The 19,291-nt window shown below is 43.7% G+C and overlaps 3 protein-coding genes across 4 annotated transcripts; all 3 read left to right on the top strand.

Annotated features, from left to right (window-relative positions):
• Positions 1-365: 365 nt before the first annotated feature.
• On the top strand, positions 366-1,573 carry LOC128886245 (polyglutamine-repeat protein pqn-41-like). Its single transcript, XM_054140945.1, has 5 exons — positions 366-383; positions 528-767; positions 827-1,023; positions 1,110-1,347; positions 1,453-1,573. The coding sequence occupies exons 1-5, from the start codon at positions 366-368 to the stop codon at positions 1,546-1,548; spliced, it is 789 nt and encodes a 262-aa protein (XP_053996920.1). The 3' UTR covers positions 1,549-1,573.
• A 1,696-nt stretch (positions 1,574-3,269) lies between these two features.
• LOC128885910 (zinc finger protein 512B-like) lies at positions 3,270-6,089 on the top strand. Of its 2 annotated transcripts, XM_054140276.1 has the most exons (4): positions 4,398-4,538; positions 4,989-5,062; positions 5,134-5,366; positions 5,609-6,089. In XM_054140276.1, the coding sequence occupies exons 1-4, from the start codon at positions 4,521-4,523 to the stop codon at positions 5,920-5,922; spliced, it is 639 nt and encodes a 212-aa protein (XP_053996251.1). In that variant the 5' UTR covers positions 4,398-4,520; the 3' UTR covers positions 5,923-6,089. The 2 variants fall into 2 exon arrangements, with proteins under 2 accessions (XP_053996250.1, XP_053996251.1); XM_054140275.1 differs by having other exon boundaries at positions 3,270-4,538; positions 4,989-5,366.
• Positions 6,090-8,198: 2,109 nt separating this feature from the next.
• LOC128886246 (uncharacterized) lies at positions 8,199-18,760 on the top strand. The gene is made up of 10 exons (XM_054140946.1): positions 8,199-8,300; positions 8,870-9,449; positions 9,657-9,940; positions 12,456-12,533; positions 12,799-12,921; positions 15,938-16,020; positions 16,915-16,987; positions 17,132-17,258; positions 17,371-17,540; positions 17,644-18,760. Exons 1-10 carry the CDS (start codon positions 8,277-8,279, stop codon positions 17,782-17,784), a joined length of 1,683 nt encoding a protein of 560 aa, XP_053996921.1. The 5' UTR covers positions 8,199-8,276; the 3' UTR covers positions 17,785-18,760.
• Positions 18,761-19,291: the final 531 nt, after the last annotated feature.

A 19,291-nucleotide genomic window follows, 5' to 3' on the forward strand; every position in this document is an offset into this window, starting at 1 on the left:
TTTACCTTCTCCCAATGAGAAATGCGACTTACCGGAAGCAAGTTGGGATACAGATAGTTCTCGTTGCTTCCCTGAATGGGAATATATCATATTTGTGGCGGTCCATCAATTTCTAGGCAGGTAGTCGGCACTTTGTGCGGTGATTGTACAGCAATGCCGCCGCAACGAATCGTAATTAGACAATAAAGACCTGTAATTCTGCCGCGGTATGTCAATTTTTTCATTATCTCGATAGTCTTAATTAATTTTGTCATTACATCGACGCGGATAGGGCATTCTCCTACGAATCCGAATCTGTATATATACTCGTCCTTCGAGTCAGAGAATTCAGTATCATCGATATCTTCATCCACAACTCTTCCAAGATGAGGACCTCCTACACGGTAATATACTTACTCCGGTCAACTATTTATTCAATATACAAATATTATTTTATCTTCGATTGCTTCAAACTCAAAGAATTGATTTTTCTTAGAGAAACCTTAGTAAACAGACATAAAAATAAATTTTCCCCAAAATACTCATAGATCATCGTCGTTCTCGCATTCGTCGCGATCGCGGAGCCAAAATCGCAGTCGAAGAAAGACAAACGAGGTGTGACGTTATTCGGACCGTCTGGATACGATTTCTTCGGAGTGGCGCCAATTTTTTCCACCTCGCCATGGGCCCCCAGCAGCTACGGATCTGCTCCTTGGAATCCTTCGGGAATACCAGACGTTCCTCTGACGCAAGTCCAAGTTCAAGCCACGCACAACGTCGCTGTTCAGGTAATTTTCATATTTCCATGTCATCGGCTCGTGTTTTCATTCCTTCGTTTCGATTCCAGGCTCTGAGGGACCCAGCTCCCGGAACTCCCACCATCGCTTATCCTCCAGACGTTCTTAGGGCTATCCAGCAGGCCAACGAAGCGAATCATAACGTGCACGCGGCTCAACAGAAGGTAGCAGAGGCTAAGCAAGCTGCAGTTATTCAGCAAAAGGTTGCTCTAGCGAAAGAGGCTGCGGCGAGGGAGGCTGCAGCTAGGTAAACATTGCAGATATAAAATAATAACGATTAGTTCAACAAGTACCAAGGCGTCACTCTGACTTTTGTTCTGATTACTCACGAAGGTCGCAGGAAATTTCCTCATCCGCCGAAGCGGACGCCAGATCTAGCGCGAAGCAGCTAGTGGCCCTGCAGCAGAAATTGGCGTCTTTGAAGGATGCAGTTGCAGCTGCACAACGGGTGGCCGCAGCCAGGGAAGCGGCTGCAGCAGCCGCAATTCAACGGAACGCTGCTGCGACCGCCGCCGAGTTGCAAAAGCAGGACGTTGACAAACAGATCAGTCAAAGTGAACAGGAAGCTAAGGTATTGCGAAACGTTAAAGGAACAATTGGTGTGATTAGATTATATTAGATTATAGAATGCGTTTCGAAAAGGAAACAGGGTGACAGAGTTTTCATCGATTTACAGGAAAAGGACGTCATAGCAGCGAAGGAAAATGCTGTAGCAAACGCTGTGCAGCTTGCCGCGTTGCAGAAGCCACCCCATCACCCCTGGGGTCGTTGAGGACCTCATCGCCTTATAAACACGAAAACCTATTATTATTATTATTATTATTATTATTATTATTATTATTATTATTATATCACCTGTTATAGTTATGGTGACGGTTCCATGTATGTTTTAAATCTGTTACAAATAAACTTTGTTTCATAAATTCCAACGACCAATTTGAAATACTCATCCATTTTCCATCGCTCAAAAATTCTCCTCTGGATCTAAACAACGAAGTACCAAACATGGGACCTTCATTATTCAATTCTAACGGCTAATTTACGTAGCGTGTCGCGCGTAGAAAGCATCTCGTGTGCTTTCACCGATGAATGCATTGTATCGCAAGAGACCAGCAACAGAATCACTTACTGTGCCGGTTCTCGCGACCGTCCATTAAATTTAATCGCTTCTGTTGACCGAAAAGGACCGTATCTCTTCCCGTGTCATCGAGCTCACGCTTCGCTGGGCCACGTTTATCCGCGACGGATTATCTAACAGCTCACGATCGTGACACACTTGCCGGTCGATCGTCGCGACAAATTGATCGTTAAAGGCGACCGTGTCGGAACGACGCCGTTTCCGTTTCGCGACCATCGTCGTGATCGACGTGAATGGGAGTGGGAGGTGAGTTTCCTTTCGAATTTACCGTTTCCTGGACCGATTTGAGACAATGGGATCGCAATTTGCCGTACGATCGCAGGGAAGTCGCAGTGAAAGTGGCCGGACACGATTCCGTTCGGCAGGAAGACAGAGCATCGACGACCGAAAAATGCGAGATCGGTGTTCAGTTACGTGCGATACAACGCCCCAGCAGCTTTGCACCAGGAGAACGACCGGATTGGATAAACTCTCCTCGTCGAATCTACGAGCGTGTCCAGCACGGAATCCTTTCACTCGCCTCTTTCCTGACCATCCGTAATACCCCTTTTCTCCGCTGTCTCCAGTCACGGTGATCCCGTCGGGCTGCCGAGGCTCCACGAATCGGGAGCAATTACGTGGGAAGAAAGTCGCTCGATCAAAGTCACTCTTTCTTGGCCCGGTGACTCCTATGCCCGATCCCTGACCATTTACCTGGACAATGGCCCTTTCTGTCAGCGTCCTGGTCAACGTACGAAAGAAAGACCCGTTCCGGGTCTTGAACGATGCGCGTACATTCCACGTTGAATCACCCTTGCAGTACGGCCAGAGAGCTTAACCTCTTCGGGGATGGCGTCTTAGAGTAGCAATAGGTTACTTTACGACCAATTTCTGCAATTGATTTGATGGAAAACTTCCAGGAAAATCGTTTATTTATATTACAATTCCAAAAAGTGTGAGTTCTATTTCTGGAAAATAGTAATTTTTATATTCGAAACGGGAGTTTACTAAATGCAAAGTGTTTTCTAAATACATAGCTTTTCAAAACTATCATTTGCACCTCATCATCGATTCAATCATGTAACGATTTTACGATCAATGATTACGGAACCAATGATGCTCGACATATTCAAATGAATTTCTTATTGCACTTTCTTATTGCACGAATATACTTAACACGCCAATATCAATAAACAAACAGGTGCTAGAAATCACTACTACACTTTAGATTATCTTGCGCGAGCATCGGTTATGGCGACGTCTGAATCGATCTATCCGATCCAGTAACATAGCCTTGCATTCGACTCGACCTTAGTCAAGCACGACGTCGTACGACAAACCGTACGTGAACGATTTGTAGCACGATTTAACCTGTTTCATCGATAGGATCCCAGTGGCGGTCGCTCACGCAGTCACGACTATTATAACGGGTGAGCAGTCCTCCTTTCACACCGGACCGGCAAATACTTTCATCGATGCTAGTTTTTTGGCTTTACTCGCGTTTTGCCTTTTACCTATCCAGTTTTATTTTCTTTCCTTTCTTATTGCGTGAAAGACCGCGCTACTCTCACTGAAGCTGTCCACAACGTGAATCTTTCAATCCTATCGTGGGTACATGAAGCTCCTCAAACCGTCACATATTCTCCATAAATTTATCTTATAAAATGGAGCAATAAGACACGCGTACAAAGATCGCTATAGAACTAGCCCACTGCTAACCGCTACTTCTACCGCGCAAACAAAAAATTATAGATCAAGTCCAAGGCGCTTAATATAGCACGCGTTTACTTAAATCGGAGCAAGCCGACACGTTTGACTTCCGCTCAAGAATCCCAATGACAAGTGACATCGCGAAATAGGACAAAACGGAAGAAAGAGAAGCCGGAGTAGGAAAGGAAATCACTTTCATCGCTGTCTCAATCGCGATGGGCGTTCACCACGCTCACTCGGTCCGCCTTGGCCAGCGAATCGCGCGGTGCATTCCGTCAACGTTTCTCGAGGAAGAGCGACCAACGATCTGCTCCCTCCGCGTATGAATCTCGATCGCCCTATAGAGAAATCTACATCCACGTCGCTCCGGTCTGTATGTATTCCATCGTTGACATTCGAAATGGATGCCTTTTGGGGAGGTCGAATGATTACCCAGGTGCATCGGTAGTACCACTCGGACTCACCCCACGGATGCACTCTGATAACGGGGACCAGAATCGTTGAAACAGATTGCATCTATCGCAGATAGATGCTCTACAAATGGATACGAGTCACAAGTCCAGTAAGCAGAGATTTGCAAGCTTTAAAGAGCGAAACCTCGACTGTGTCCAAGCAAGAAGGGGATGCATAGCACGTGGCATTCAATTTTTCAATGCTAGCTTCGCCGTGACATCGAAAGTCTGTGGTGGTCTAAGATGTACAGGAGCATGTCGGTGTCGCGTTTCGTCGCATGAACGTATTTCCTACACGCTAGTGTAAGATACGAATGCGAGCATGCAGGTCCGGTTTTCAGGAGAGATCATCGTCTTGGAAGGGGAGAGGGAGAAAGCGTATAAGAAGGAGCGGTCCATCGTCAACTACCCGCAGTATCCCCATCCGTTTCTTCATCTCCACTGTCCTCGTCGAGTGGCCAGAAAATGACCTTTTGGCCTCATGTAAGTAACTAGGCCTTTCCTAAGGGAAAGACGGCAGGCAGAGATAAGTGGGGAAGCGGTGGACTGTGACTAAAAATTCCACTCCCCTCGCAAGTTGCGCTGATACTGCAAACAATGCCAGTGAAAAGTGTTTATTGGTATTCGCGGTACTTTCATCCGTACGCGATGGTTGGCTGACGTTCCGGTTCCCATTCGATGCGAGCTTCCATGTTCACACTGCAGAAGGAAGTAACCGTGGACCCATCATCGCGCATAAGTGATTTAGTAGCTTCCGATGACAGAGTTTGGAGCGTAATGGTTGTGAAATCTGTTCGGCTTAATTAGACACGCTTCCCTCGTCTCCGCGCCGCTCGTCTTCTTCAGAGGCTAATGGGTCGGAGACTCTATAACGTTAATGAAAGATTTCAGAGAACCATGCTTTTCATTTATTTTATAATTCGACTGTTTTAGGTGCTCGTAGTATGCTTGATTGCAAAGTCAGCGCTGGCCAGTATCGAACCAGGCGATTATGGAGGCTGGCAAGGGTAAGGGATCGCTCGATGTTCCTAGGGATTAAATTATTTTCCCAATATGTAATTGGTTCCTTGTGTAACAGGGTGTCCGGGGGTGGTAGTAGCTACGGAGGAGGACACGGCGTGGAATTGGGACATTTGTCGGGAGGTATTCACGATAGCTTGTCTAATTATGGCTCCTACGGCTACGGAGGTGGAGGAATCGATCACGGATTACACGGAGGACACGTCCAACACCATTACGCAGCTGCTGTACCAGTCAGCGAGCACGTCGAAATCACTAAGCCTGTCCCGATACCTGTAATCAAAAATATTGGTAAGTTAATTAGTTGCGCGAGAAAAAATTCGGTCTAAAATTAAATATAATTATATGATCTATAAATATGACACGGGAATTTCGACACCTCCCAATCTGGCGAGCAGAGCATCAACCACTTCAAATTTTCCAAATCGACACGCTGATTCCCTCTTCTAGGAATCCCCCCCATCAGTCGAACGCGCTTTCACGACTCGTTCCAAATATAACTCACACTAGACTCTTTGTCTGATCGCTAATAGGAGTACCTGTCGCCCAACCTGTGGCGATACCAGTGCCACATCCGGTGGCTGTAGGCGTACCACAGCCTTATCCAGTTCACGTGCCCGTGGCAAAGCCAGTGCCGATCCCTGTAGTGAAGACCATCGCGGTTCCAGTCGAGAAGAAGGTTCCGTTTCCCGTGGAGAAGGTGATCCCAGTACCAGTGGAGAAGCCCGTGCCCATTACGGTGGAGAAGCACATACCTGTGCCCGTGGAGAAGCCCTACCCCATCCACATACCTGTTTACAAGCACGTGTTCCACCGAGTAAAGTCTCACGGGCACGGATGGCATTAAACAACTCCGCGACGCGGAGATGTATTCTTACCGATACGCGTCTGCATGAGGGATAAGAACGCATGTTTCCCATGTTCGTCTTGTGACACACGCAATAGGATTCAAGTTCGCTTTCCTAAGAGACCACGAGGCTGAGTATCGTCCAGCGAATCGAGACGCCTACGTTGACAAGGGACGACCAATCGTCTCAGACCTTGATCCAATGTATTATTAAGCAGTATTTATGATTGTTCGTTTTGTTGCTCGGTTGCCAAATAAATGATTAATTGTTAATCGTATTTTTCATTTATGCGTTCGTGAGATCATTTAAGAAAGGATGATTTTCTTCGTATAAAAGCTTAAATAGTTCAACTTGTTTCTATTCAAATGGAAATGCACTGTTCGAAGTACCAAGAGGAATCATCCTTTTTTAGTTGTATCATTTCCCTGTTCGCTCTTTACTCCGATTCGACGCTGCCTGATGGATTACGCGTGCAGATTCATCGACGCGCCCCTATGACCCAGAGCTATCCGTCATTGTTAAGAGTTAGAGATTGTTCCAGTAATTTCCCATGCTCGGAAAACTCCATTTACTTCCTGTGAATCAATCCGACTAATGATTAGTCTAGCAGTGCAATAGTCGCGTGGACGCTGCCGTGTAATCAGGGACTATTTCCACGGCGCGGTCGTGCGTGTACCTTGAACTCTCGGAAACGTCGATACTATTCACGGCTGTCCATCTAAACGACAACTTGTACTTTTATCGTTAACTTGGATCAATTACGAAGTCCTCGTCGGAGTAACAGACCGTTTCATCGATTCCATAAGATACCTAAAGTATCATTACGACCAGTTGAGTCATGAATTTCTTTAAGCCTCGCCTTGCTCTTTTAATTATCATAATTTTCTGGATAGCTGCGAGCTGATCGCGTCCATTCGTTGTTAGTTGGTTTTAAGAGGTTTTCGTTATGCTCTCTCCACAAGCGCAACTCATAAATCGCTGAGGTGCGTGAGCATGTTACGTGTCTCAGGTATCACGGACATGCAATCGCCAGCCACCCATTTGTCGTCCGTCACGAGCGTTTTCTACAGTTTTTGTTGGAGATATTAATTACAGCAGTTTCGAAAACTTTCCTGGGCGTAGCAAACTCTTCGCAAGTTCAGGATAAACTTCTGCAAATGTTGCAGAGATGAAATCTCTGCGAGACCCTGATTTAATAATTAACGGTGAATGGATACTTGACGATAGTTTGATAAGATACATCGTAGAACTACAATTACGTACCTTCGTCGAGACACTTGAGACTGCGTCGAACACTTTCGAACTTCATTCGATACTTTGCGACACGATGACTGAAGTAGTAAGAGGTAATATAATTGCGGAAGGACCGAAGGGAAATATAAAACATAGAGAGTTGATCGGACTCGATGCAATGCAGAAAATTCGATCGCTATGATTCCATGCGAAGTACGAACTTAAATCTCTCTTCCTGTCCAGCTGTCGGTTTATGAAAGAAATTGATTATTCATCGGACAGGAATTCTCACGCTCGCTGGAGGCTCGTGATAGTCTATTAATTCCTTTTATTTGATTTTCTACGAAACCACGAAGGAAAATAAATGTAACTAAATTTCACTTTGCTTCCTGGCTATTTAAAACAGTAAAACATTGTTGGAAAACTCTTTCTCTACTGAAACAGAATCATGCTCAACATTTGCAGTATCGCTCTCGACAGAACCACTACTTGTAACTCATACATTATTAAAAGAAAATTGCATAAAAAGACGCACGCAATATCTTTATAAGCGTATCTACTAACGCAGTCAGTTTCATCCGATTCCGTCCCGTGAATTTCCTCAAAAAAACGACTTAACGATCGTCAATTTTTTATCCTGTAACATGCGACTATCGCCTTAATTACACCTGTATACCTTTCAGTGGCGATTGTGAATTAAAACGATCGAAGAGTCACTAGTGAAACAAACCTACGAAGCCAACGAATTGTGGGAATCTTCAGAATTCATCGATCCTTGAACATGTATTAACGTAATGTTACTGGTACGGTAGCAACAACAAATCAAAGATGATAGAATGTGAGTGTACGTACTCTCGCACGCCCACGAGTAATGCAGTTAATGTCTAATTCGCGCGGCGTTGGCGAATTAACAAAAGTGGCCAGCACACAGCTGTGTTCGTTGGACCGATGGCGGTGAAAGAATTGCACCGGTCGCGTGCAATTCACCGGCATGGGAGCTCAGACTAAACTACATCGTCGACAGTGAAAGGCTCACCGGTATATTAAGACGAGCAATGTGCAAAGATGTATCAGTCGGCGAAGGAACTGCTACAACCAGCAACCTGGTATCCAAAGCCAAATGCGCCCAAACATGAACAGAATCGTGAGTAAAGTATTCGGGCAACGCCTGTATCAGCACGATCATCCAAAACACTCTCCACCGTGACAAGGCGAAGTAAGCCAGCTCGTTAGAGATCGCACTAAACGTTCATTCTCTTAATTACTGTTCTTGATCGTCGTTACGATTACATTCAGAGACAAACGGTACGTTCGTGATAATCGAACGTAACGTCGAGTCTGGCAGGACTGAATTTACTTCGCTTTGCGACGAGTCGATTGAACTTTCATTAACGCGACAATCTACGCTTGATTCATTTCACTTGAAAGAACATTTCTATTATTCCGTCGCTCTCAGTAATTTCCAGAAAATACCTGAAAAAATTCACAAATCATCGCATGCATCTTCTACACGTTGAATCGAGTTATTACAAACGTAGAGTGATTCGTAAAGGACAGTGACCCCATCGAGTGGTGGCGAACGCGTTAATGTTCCTGGTAGGGTAATAATCTCGAGGATAATCTCCGACGGACTTTTCCCAAGTACATTCACCTCCATTCACTCGACGTTCGAATGCATGTTCGCTCAGACTTGAACTTTACCTTCGGGAACAGGCGCTGCTTTCTCTGGTGTCCTTGGCCGCGGCCGCGCCGGTGATCGTGAACCAGGATCAGAACTACTACCACCCTCAGCTGTACGGAGGTTTCTATCCGATAGAAAGGTCCGATCAGGATCATGGCTCGTCAGGGGGTGGAAGTTACGGAGGTGGCGATTACGGTGGCAGCTATGGCGGTGGTGGAAGCTATAGCAGCAACGACTATGGTGGCGGAGATAGTTACAGCAGTGGTGCTAGCTACGGAGGCGGTTACGGAGGCGACTTGGGAGGTCACGCTGGATACGAAGCGTCTTCGGGAGGTCACGGCGGTTTCGAGGCATCTTCGGGAGGTCACGGTGGCTACGAAGCATCTTCTGGAGGTGGCTTCGAAGCATCCTCTGGAGGACACGGTGGCTTCGAAGGATCCTCTGGACACTTAGGGTCTGGTGATTACTCCTCCCTCGGCGGTGGATACGAAGGTGGTGGCGATGGTGGCGTTTCTCTGGACGGAGGACATCACAGTGTAGTCCAGAGTGTCCCTGTATCCGAGCACGTCGAGGTTACAAAGCCTGTGCCCGTCAAAGTCGTCAAGCATATCGGTAAGTTAGCTTAGTCATTTTTTAATTAGCGTGTTGTTCATTTTTTTTAATAACAACTTCGATCACACTTTAGCTTTCGGTCGCTTCGAGACAATTTATTTCGAGTCGAGTACAAAGTGTTGAGCGTTAGACTGTTCGACTCGTCTTTAATTAATTGTGGTTATTTGCGTCTCCAACGTGTAATGCTTTTAATTTACTGTCGTTCAGGGGTACCAGTTCCTCAGTACTACAAAATAGCTGTGCCTCACCCGATACCAGTGGGTATCCCTCAGCAGTACCCCGTGGCTCAACCAGTGTCAAGGCCAGTGCCTGTGCAAATCGTGAAGACTGTGGTGGTGCCTGTCGAAAAGAAGGTACCGTTCCCCGTGGAGAAGCACATCCCCGTGCCCGTGGAGAAGCCGATCCCCATCACGATCGAGAAGCACGTGCCAGTGCCTGTCATCAAACCGTATCCGATCAAGATCCCCGTCTACAAAACGATATACCATCACGCGAAGAAGCATTAGATTTAACGATTCATCGGAGAACGTTCGACTTGACCATTGCCGAAACGATCGCAGAGATGTCCACCGCCATTGCTCGAGGTTCGCTTTCTGACTGAACAGCCAGCCCTGATGGAACTGCGGTGGAAGCACACAGAAGCCTCTGCATTCATAGCTTCACTTGTATATATGTTACAGCACTGTTGTTACTACTGTTCTATTGTTGCTAAGTCCATTTCCAAACGTTGTTGTTTATGTTTTTCAATAAAAAGTCTGGAGAAATATATACACGTGAATTCTTTCGGAGAGAAAGTGGATCGTAGCCAGGACCTGAGAGCAGATTTCCTTTTAGATATCAGGAGTCGTTTTATCTACCTCGTAAAACATACATGTGATTATCGGATGAGACACATTCTCGCGGAGCGTATGCAATTAACGTTCAAGATTATTTGTACTTTCGTATACGTTAATCGACGAGTGATTCGCAATTAAATTCTTGACATCGTAAATTTTTGAACGTCGGAAGCGAAGTATTTGACATTTGGGATAAATATTTGAAATTGTTCATTAAAATTCCTAACGATTCCACGAAGGAGAAACTCTCTGCTCGTGGACGATACTTTCCACGCAGGATTGGAAGGATTAGGTACTTTTTCTATTGCTTCGCACAAATTCAATACACAGCTTACACATTGATGTATCCGAGTTAAGTGCTCCAGATCGCAATCAAAACTTTCACTGGTATTTTTGATACCTTGGCAGGAGATTCGTGGAAAGTGAACGTTGCGGATAGACTACTTCAGGAATAGGTGGGAGCCTGATCGGCACAATCCAGCAGCGTAAATGAGCCGTGAAGACCAGGGATGCTTGTCTCGGAGCCATAAACAAAATTCGTAGGAAGTGAAGCTTCCTTTAACGTATTCCATATTTAGGTAGCCAACGCAAGAGTCTGACGATACAACGATTATTAGTCAGCATAGCAATACAGATGCAAATTAGTTTTCACGCTTACCGGAATAGTTCTTTTATTCATTATTATGTATTATTGATTGTGACGTGGGTTTATATCGGATACTTGCTTCTTAGAAGCAAGTCTAAATATACATGTTGTTAAAAATAGATTACTTGTTAGTTCGTCTAGAGTTTTATTTGTTTATTTTCACAGTACATGCACTTAAATGTAAAAGTAAAATACGTACAAAAAACCACAGTGGCCTTGATATGACCTTGCCAAATGAAAGAGCAGGGAAGAAATTATGTGGAAGACCTACAAGTTTCAAGCTCACGATTAATATTAATGGGTAGGCTGCTGACCAGTTTCAGGAAGTAGGAAGTACTGTTACAGTGTGAAACGTGGTGCAGTTTGTGTAGCAACATGTAGCAGTTCGATCGATCGCGTCTAGAAAGGTTAGCTATTAAGTTGCATAATGGAAACAAAAGGAAGTTGTTGGAAGAAAGATGCAAATCATGCGATTATGGGGACTTTCTATCTTATCAGTTGAATAAACAGATTATGTTAAATGTTTTTTAACCACTCGGTAAATAATTTGCATATTTTACATATACGTGGAGTCATATTTTCTCCTATTCCTGAGTGTCTCGATAATTTTAATCTTTGTACATTAAATAACAAATTTATTGCCATGATCGGCAGACCTTGCTTTATTACAAATAGAACTAATATATCCATAAATAATAAGAAAGTGAAATCACGAAGTGGCTACTAAACGAGTTTCACGAAATATAAATTGGATTTTTCTGGAAAGCAGGGGGATCGTGAATAATGCACCTAAGCACCGTGAATCCACTTACCCTTCTCTAGAAATACCTTCACAGGCCTCGACAATTTGACTTCTTACTTCAAACTTTTCGAGTGTATTCTAATTACTTCCACGTTCGGGAAGTGTAATTCGTTAAAAATCATTACACACGCTGGAAGAAAGCCTCCTTAAGGAAAGACGGAAATCCTGCGTTATGTAACAGCCTCGACGGGAACCCACGGCGTTAGAAGGAACCAGAGAAGTGTAACGTGCCACAGTGAAGGTGGCGAATAGGATAGTGGGGTCGCGTGATTTTCTCTGTGCAGCTATATAAAGTGGCAACTGGAAGAATCCCTCTTGAGTTTATCTTTTATTCACAAGGTACTCATATGCGCTGCCGAGGAACACAATGGAGAAGCTCGTACGTGATTATGCCATCGTTAATGCCTGTAATCGATATCGATTAAGCGCAATGCGGATCCTAAGATGTCTGTGTCATTTTTCTGTAATGCTGAAGTTCCTCGATGTTTTTGTTTGTAAGATTCTAATACTGATGACGGTCGTTGGGTCATGCTGGGCTAGCGAGCTGGGCGGTCATGGACTGACATTGGGGGAAATCGATACAGGTCACGATGGGCACGACATTGGTTTGGGTGAAATAGGTCCGATCGATAATTAAACCAGGATTATCATAGAACTATTCACGACGACAATTACAATTATTTTGGATTCTCTGATAACATTCAAATTTTTTTGTTTCACAGACGCGGGAGGATGGGACTCGCATGACCTGGGAGGTCATGGTGGAGGCGGCCATTTTATACCCGTTATTAAAACAATTGGTAATTAGGTCATCGCAAATCTTAGCCAAATTCTTATTACTCGAATAAAATTGAGCTCGTCGTTAAATTTCATTCCAACAGGGGTACCAGTGGCGAAGCACGTCCCATTTGTCGTCCATACTCTCCAAGTCGAAAAAGTTCCGCAAAGCTACCCAGTTCCAGTTTTTGTATCGAAACCAGTTCCTTATCCGGTTCGATTAATTTCATTATCTCATCCGGTCTTGCTTTGCGTCTGCTCTAACAAACGTAAAATTTATTTGTCTAGGTGGAGAAGCAAGTGTTCACGAAAGTGGAGAAGAAGGTGCCCACACCAGTAGAGAAGATCATTCCTGTGAAGATCGAGAAGCCAGTTCCGTTTACTATAGTGAAACACGTTCCTGTTCACGTGGTGAAGCCAATTCCCATCAAAATTCCAATTTACAAAACGATCATTCACCGTCACAAGGGACATTGATCGCGGGACGTTGGATTGTTGATTGTTCTGTATTTATTTCTACATGTTACGCGTTGCACTTTTTGATTTTGTACTTTCATTTAATTTATTAATAAATTATTTATGTGATTACAAACGTGTCGGTGTAAGATGATTTCCAATCGTTGCTTTATGGGCGAGGAAGCTTACTACTACGTTGATTTAAATTGCAAACCACGACAAATTAATTCCTACATTTATAATCAGGGATACAGGAAACGAAAGACTACCAAGTTACGATGTTACGTTCACGCGACGTCACGATTATTGGTCGTTATTTCGCGACAATGATGAAGTATGACGCGGAGGAGAAAGGAGAGCGTACGTACAGGGCGCTCGTAGCGAAAGTAATCACCGCGAATGCTTTCCTCTGTCACTGACCTTCGTTAATTCGCGGCAGAAAAGTAACGTAACGGGGAAAAGAGAATGCATCTGTCACGCTCGAAATTTGCTCCTCTCCAAATTCCTCTAGATCGTTACAAGGTTAGATTCGCATCAGCATGCGGTTGTACGTTGATCAAGACATCTTATTATTTTTAATAATCGTCGAGGTGCCGAAGGAACGAGGAACGTGTTCAAAATCGACTTTCACTCTCGATTTTACCAATCTCAATCCCAAACGCGGAAAAGAGGAAGCGTTTAATCGAACCTCACGAGCGCATCGTTAACGCAAGAAATGATGAGGTAAGTGATGGATAGTCAAGTTCATTTGCAAAGAAAGGATGCGTTATCCTTCCGTCAAACGATCATGCAAAGATTCTTTATGCGATCGATCCCTCAAAAGACGAGAACGAAATGAAGTCTGCGCGGAGAAAGTAAGGAATGCAGATGATATGCCATTCTGTCAATCAGGACAGTCACAAGGATATGGACAGTGTCCATTAATTTTGTCTCGCCCAAGCTGAACTGTAACGCCTTTCCTGAAGGTCTCCTTTCCTATCCAGAACACAAGACTGGGAAAATATTCAGCAGTCCCTCCAACTTCTGTGTTCCACGGTAACGTGCGGCGATGCTTTTCGCGAATGTTGTCGAGAAATCAGAGCTCTATTCATCAAATTGGATGGCCTTCGTGCCCCGGGACAGCAAATTCGGAGAAACGGCAATATTCGGTGAAAGTATAGAGAACGGTTATCCCCGATTTTCTATCTCGAAGGTCTGACAATTTTGATTGAATGTGTGTCTGGGGAATCCGATGGAATAACGCTGGCGTTTAAAAGAGAAAATTCAGTTGACTTTCTTGATCATTTGTCGCACCTACTTCCTGAATTGTATACGTCTTGTTTATTTTTGCAAGCGACCCTTTCGTAAATCGAAACGTTACGCTTTCTGGGAAAACCTAATACTTGCGTTTAATGTAAACATTGTCTCTATACTTAGCCCGACGGAAATTCACGCATAGTAAACAGTGCAGCCATGTAAACCGTACCGAAATCCGAGACAAACTTTCCACCGTGAAATGATAGCTCACGGTTGCATGGTCCCCTATCCAGAGATATTACCATATTACATATTATCCGCATTAGCATTAAATTCCTGCCACAGTTGCATTTAACTTCTGTTCTATCTCATCTCCGGGCTTCTGGGATTAATATACACGTTAGCGGACAACCAAATTGCGTCGCGATGTTTCCTGGACGACGAGGTGGCGTTGAATAATTAAAGCCTTGCTAGAAGTAAGAGGATCCCGCTCCGCATGAGAATTATAAATTTTCAAAGCCAGGCTCGGAGAAACGCTACTGGTATCATCCGAGCCCAAAAATGTTCAAAAAAAAAAAAAAAAGATCTACGAAATTACAGGCAGGTACAGTTTCTTCTCCCACTCTTGACTCCTTCCCTCATCTGTGGGATCGATCTTGAAGGAATGAATTTTTTACAGTGGCACTAATTCAGGAAACATTTATTTAAAAAAACACAGGGAAGCGTTTCGATGGTCTGTAACTGTGAGAAAAGTGCAACTCTATCTCCACAATCCAGCATACTTTACCAGAGTGCCAACAATAAGAAGAAAGGAGGAAAAGCCGAAGCAACCATGCAGCAAAACACTAATATATCTGTAGAAGAAGCAGGAATTATAAAGCTTATATAATTCACCGATTCAATGATTCGCTACGAAAGTACTGTGTTTATAGACACGATAGTGTTCTACTGGTTTAACAGATCCGATAATTTTCCATTTTCTAATTTGTTATGCAAATATAGTTGGACATTAAATTAGCGATGATACGAGGAATTATAATAAAATGATGAAAAAATTGATTAATTACGACGATAAAATTCACCAGAGATAATATTCAGCAAAGAAAGGAGGAACATTCCCTTCCATAAATATGTATAAAGTATTGCGGTGAATGTGATTCGCTTGTAATATACGGATCGTTATTTTGTAGAGTAATTATGCTACAGGAAACCGCGAGAAAATCAAGATAAAAGTCATTTGGTTCTTTCCGTTCTTGAACCTCGCCCCAAAAAAAGATTCAACATAGCGCAGAAGAAAATTCTTTCTGAGAATTATGAATAATACGCCGATGAAAAGATTAAGTTATCAAGTTTCATACTTTGGATCGACTGTGGAATTTGTAAGTTGATGAATTGGTGTGAGGTCGGAGATTCCTGTTTCCTTTTGAAACTCACGATTTCACACAGCCTGCAGTTACATAGTTCATGACTTCCCATAAATCTTGAGGAACTATCGCAGCTGGCTCTACTACCATTTATTACGTATTAGGAAATGGACCCCACGCAAATGTGACGGTTGATACTCATTAATGGAAGAGCGTGACCAAATGTAAAATAAATAAAAAAAAAAGTAAAAAAGGAAGTCCTCGAGTTGATCACTTTTTCACGAGAGATCCTTTCACACAGAGAACGCGCTCTGACTTTCATTCCGTCGCGTCGGGCCGAAAAATTTGCTCAGCTTTGTATCTCTTTACAGCAGAGAACGTTCTTCACCTTCACTTCCGGTAAAATTGAGATTTACGTGATACAGCGCGACTGGCTACACCCGAAAAAGAAATCGTACGAGTAGCCGCCCTTTCTCGCATCAGTAAGCCGAGTGCTTTCGAAGAATTTCGCTGATCCGCGCTAAATTCCTCGGAGAGGACGATTACAATTTATGCGCGCGATTAATGAATTTCTTTTTCGACCTGTGTTCTCGAATATCCAATTCCGAACGCAACCTACACGCGTTCAGTTGCCACGTAGATGAAATCGTCTTTGGAAGTTATCGCAACCGCACGAGGCGTTCACTTCCGGTAAGTGGAACGGCCGTGTAAATTTGCGGTTGCATCCGAAGGCGTCTTTGATCTTCCGCTTTGTCGGCGACTTAGCTGTACTCATAGAATTATTTATAATTCCATTTAAATTTGGACGTTCTGAAATCTAGATTAATCTTTGCCTTGGACGGGCTTCCTCCTTCGACGGAGAAGGTTTCCTCGTGTCCTGGGTACTTGAATAAATAAGAAACGATTCGACTAAAGGTTTAATTTAAATTCATTTCAACTCTATTAGGTAATTAGTTGACGAGAGTGTACCATACTCCTTGCAGACAAGATACGGCCAGACCTGATATCGATAAAATTCTTCCATTCAAGCCAAAAGCGACCCACTGAACGGAACGTATTACCCTAACGACGAAACATTTCCATTCTGTGCACTTCCCGCGGTCTCGAGCACGCGTAATCCTAACTTCCGGTGCACTGTAGACGGAGAACGGTTCAATGAACCGCGCGAAAAATGAAACTCAAACCTTTCATATTCATCGGTGCGGTGCATAGACTTCCTCCGAAGGTTGCCATGTGGTGAGGCCTGAGGCAGTATACCCTGGAAAGGGTCGACACTCTAGTGCAAGGAATCAGTGAAAGGTGGTGGAATCGATGTTACTATATAAGCTCGGTGCTCTACTTGCCATAGACATTCAACGTTCAGTTCCTGTGCTCATACAATTAACGAACCCATCCGAATACCTGCAATTATGAATCAAATTGTAAGATTCCTATTCAACAATTATATGTTAACGATTTATTAAGCTCGAGTAGTACTGCTACCCTCTATTTGCTAATGGATGAAATCGAAAAATACCCACTGTACCAACGCATTCAACTCAGGATTAATCATTTTACGTGTACAGATTGCATTGATGGGCTTCACTGTGTTTGCTGGAGTGGTCTCTGGAGGTCATTACGACGAAGATCACGGTCACTCGACCTACGAGGAGAAGTCAAAGCCAGTGGAGATACCAATTTATAAAAAATATGGTAAATATTTTAGACTGAATATTTAGACTTAATCTAATTTTGAAGTAGATATATAAACGCCATCATTTTCGAGAACGTGGTAATCATTAATAGCGTTTGTTTATCTTTCCAGCGATCCCGATACCTCATCCGGTGCCAGTGGAAATTCCTCAAAAGATAGAAATCCCGATCCCGCAGCCTCACAACGTTCCTATCGAGATTCCTCATCCTTACCCGGTCGAAGTCGTCAAGGAAGTTCAAGTTCCCATCGAGAAACCAGAACCCGTTGTAGTGGAGAAACATGTAAGCATAAGCGTTCAAGTGTCTTACTAACGATATAACGTTGGATAGCTCAATCACGTCCCTATGATCGATCGCTCTAACGTCTAATCTCGCATTCGCATAGGTGCCTTTTGTAGTGGAGAAGCCGTATCCAGTATACGTGGAGAAGAAATTCCCGATTCCCGTTGCCAAGCCGTATCCAGTTCATGTTCCAGTCTACAAGCACGTATTCCATTACACTTCGAAGGGCAAAGGATGGCACTAAGCTACCGTTCAGCTAGCTGCTGATCCGCTTGGAATCTTTTCAACGTCCGAAAATTATTTAAATGAACTCGGTAATCTGATCTGTGCGGGCACACTCTCTTTCCATGTATTGGAAATCTGTAAATTATTTTGTAAAGCATGACTATATTTTCATAGATAGGAAATCCTATGGATATCCCATCTGGGAAGATATAACATACCTGTACAGACTAGATTGTTGACATCCAGATTCATCCACGTCGATGATGGCGATACTCTCTCGACGCAAACGACGTAGATACGAGGCTCGTATCGACATCGTTTCGGTCGACACCAACGTTGCCAATGCTATTGTTATTGTTACGATTTTATACACACGTTAAGTTTTCTTACTCTAGTATCTAGTAGCGTGTTCTTTGTTAATAAACTATGTATGAAATGTCTCCTGATGTTGAATTAATCAAGATTACACCAGGGATGGGTAACATTTTATTCGAATAACGGTTGGGTTGATCGAATATTCCGTAATAAGTAAATTCGCCTTTATTTGTCATTCTTTACATTCTTATCTACATACGAATCTTGTCCATCCCTGAATCGCACTCGAAGATCGTTAACCGCTGACGTTCGCGTGCCTGAGTAACCCTGCGCATGATTCAATTAGTCGAGATTGTTTTTCCTGAGATCGACAGGAAACGGTATTGGGTCGTGACGGTAGCAAACGCGTCTTCCTGGTCTATCGACGGAACAAAGAGGGAACGCGTAACCCCCTCACGCTTCGCTCCCTTGTCATGTGTTACGGATCGACTGGAAAGAAACCGGCCACTAGCAGAGAATTCTGCGCGATCTTGATTCCCCATAATGAGCCCGAGACAGTAGACAACAACGTTCTTGCATCGAAACCACTTTTACTCGGGATGCACTTTCACTGTTCCGCTCGCTGATACGGGGAGTACCGCGTACGAATCGAATCTTCCGTGCAACTTCTCTCCCATGGCCACACCCCACCATCTCTCTCTCTCTCTCTGAACAACTCTCGTAATGTTCCAAGTAAATGTGAACATAGGTAGTCTGTTGGGGTGGTCGATTCATACAATCAGATATACGATGGATAAGCACCATCTATGTTAAAACGACCCTCTTTCTAGGGTCAACCTATAGAATGACCATTATTTAATTACCTTTCATACCCCCTGTCTATATTATCTCTTTGGAAAGAGTTGTACTCTTAATCGATCAAATAATGTACAATTCCTATGCACAGCTTTCTCATTGATCTTCCAGGAGCAAATAAATAAAAACTTCTCTCATTTAAATAAGTATGGCACGCCCACTATTGATGCAAGAAATTCGCTGGAGTCTTGCACAGTGTACGTAAAATGTTTTCAAGGTGTGCGTACCAGGGACCATTTGAAAGTTGTCTATACGACGCGGCCAGACGATCGCAGCAAATTTGATGCATTCTACAATTTCACCTGGATCGAGTATCTCCAAGGGCGTCAACGTCCTTATTTTATTAGGATAAATAT

Source organism: Hylaeus anthracinus, unplaced genomic scaffold (assembly GCF_026225885.1).
Source record: "Hylaeus anthracinus isolate JK02 unplaced genomic scaffold, UHH_iyHylAnth1.0_haploid 11982, whole genome shotgun sequence".
Lineage (NCBI taxonomy): Eukaryota > Metazoa > Arthropoda > Insecta > Hymenoptera > Colletidae > Hylaeus > Hylaeus anthracinus.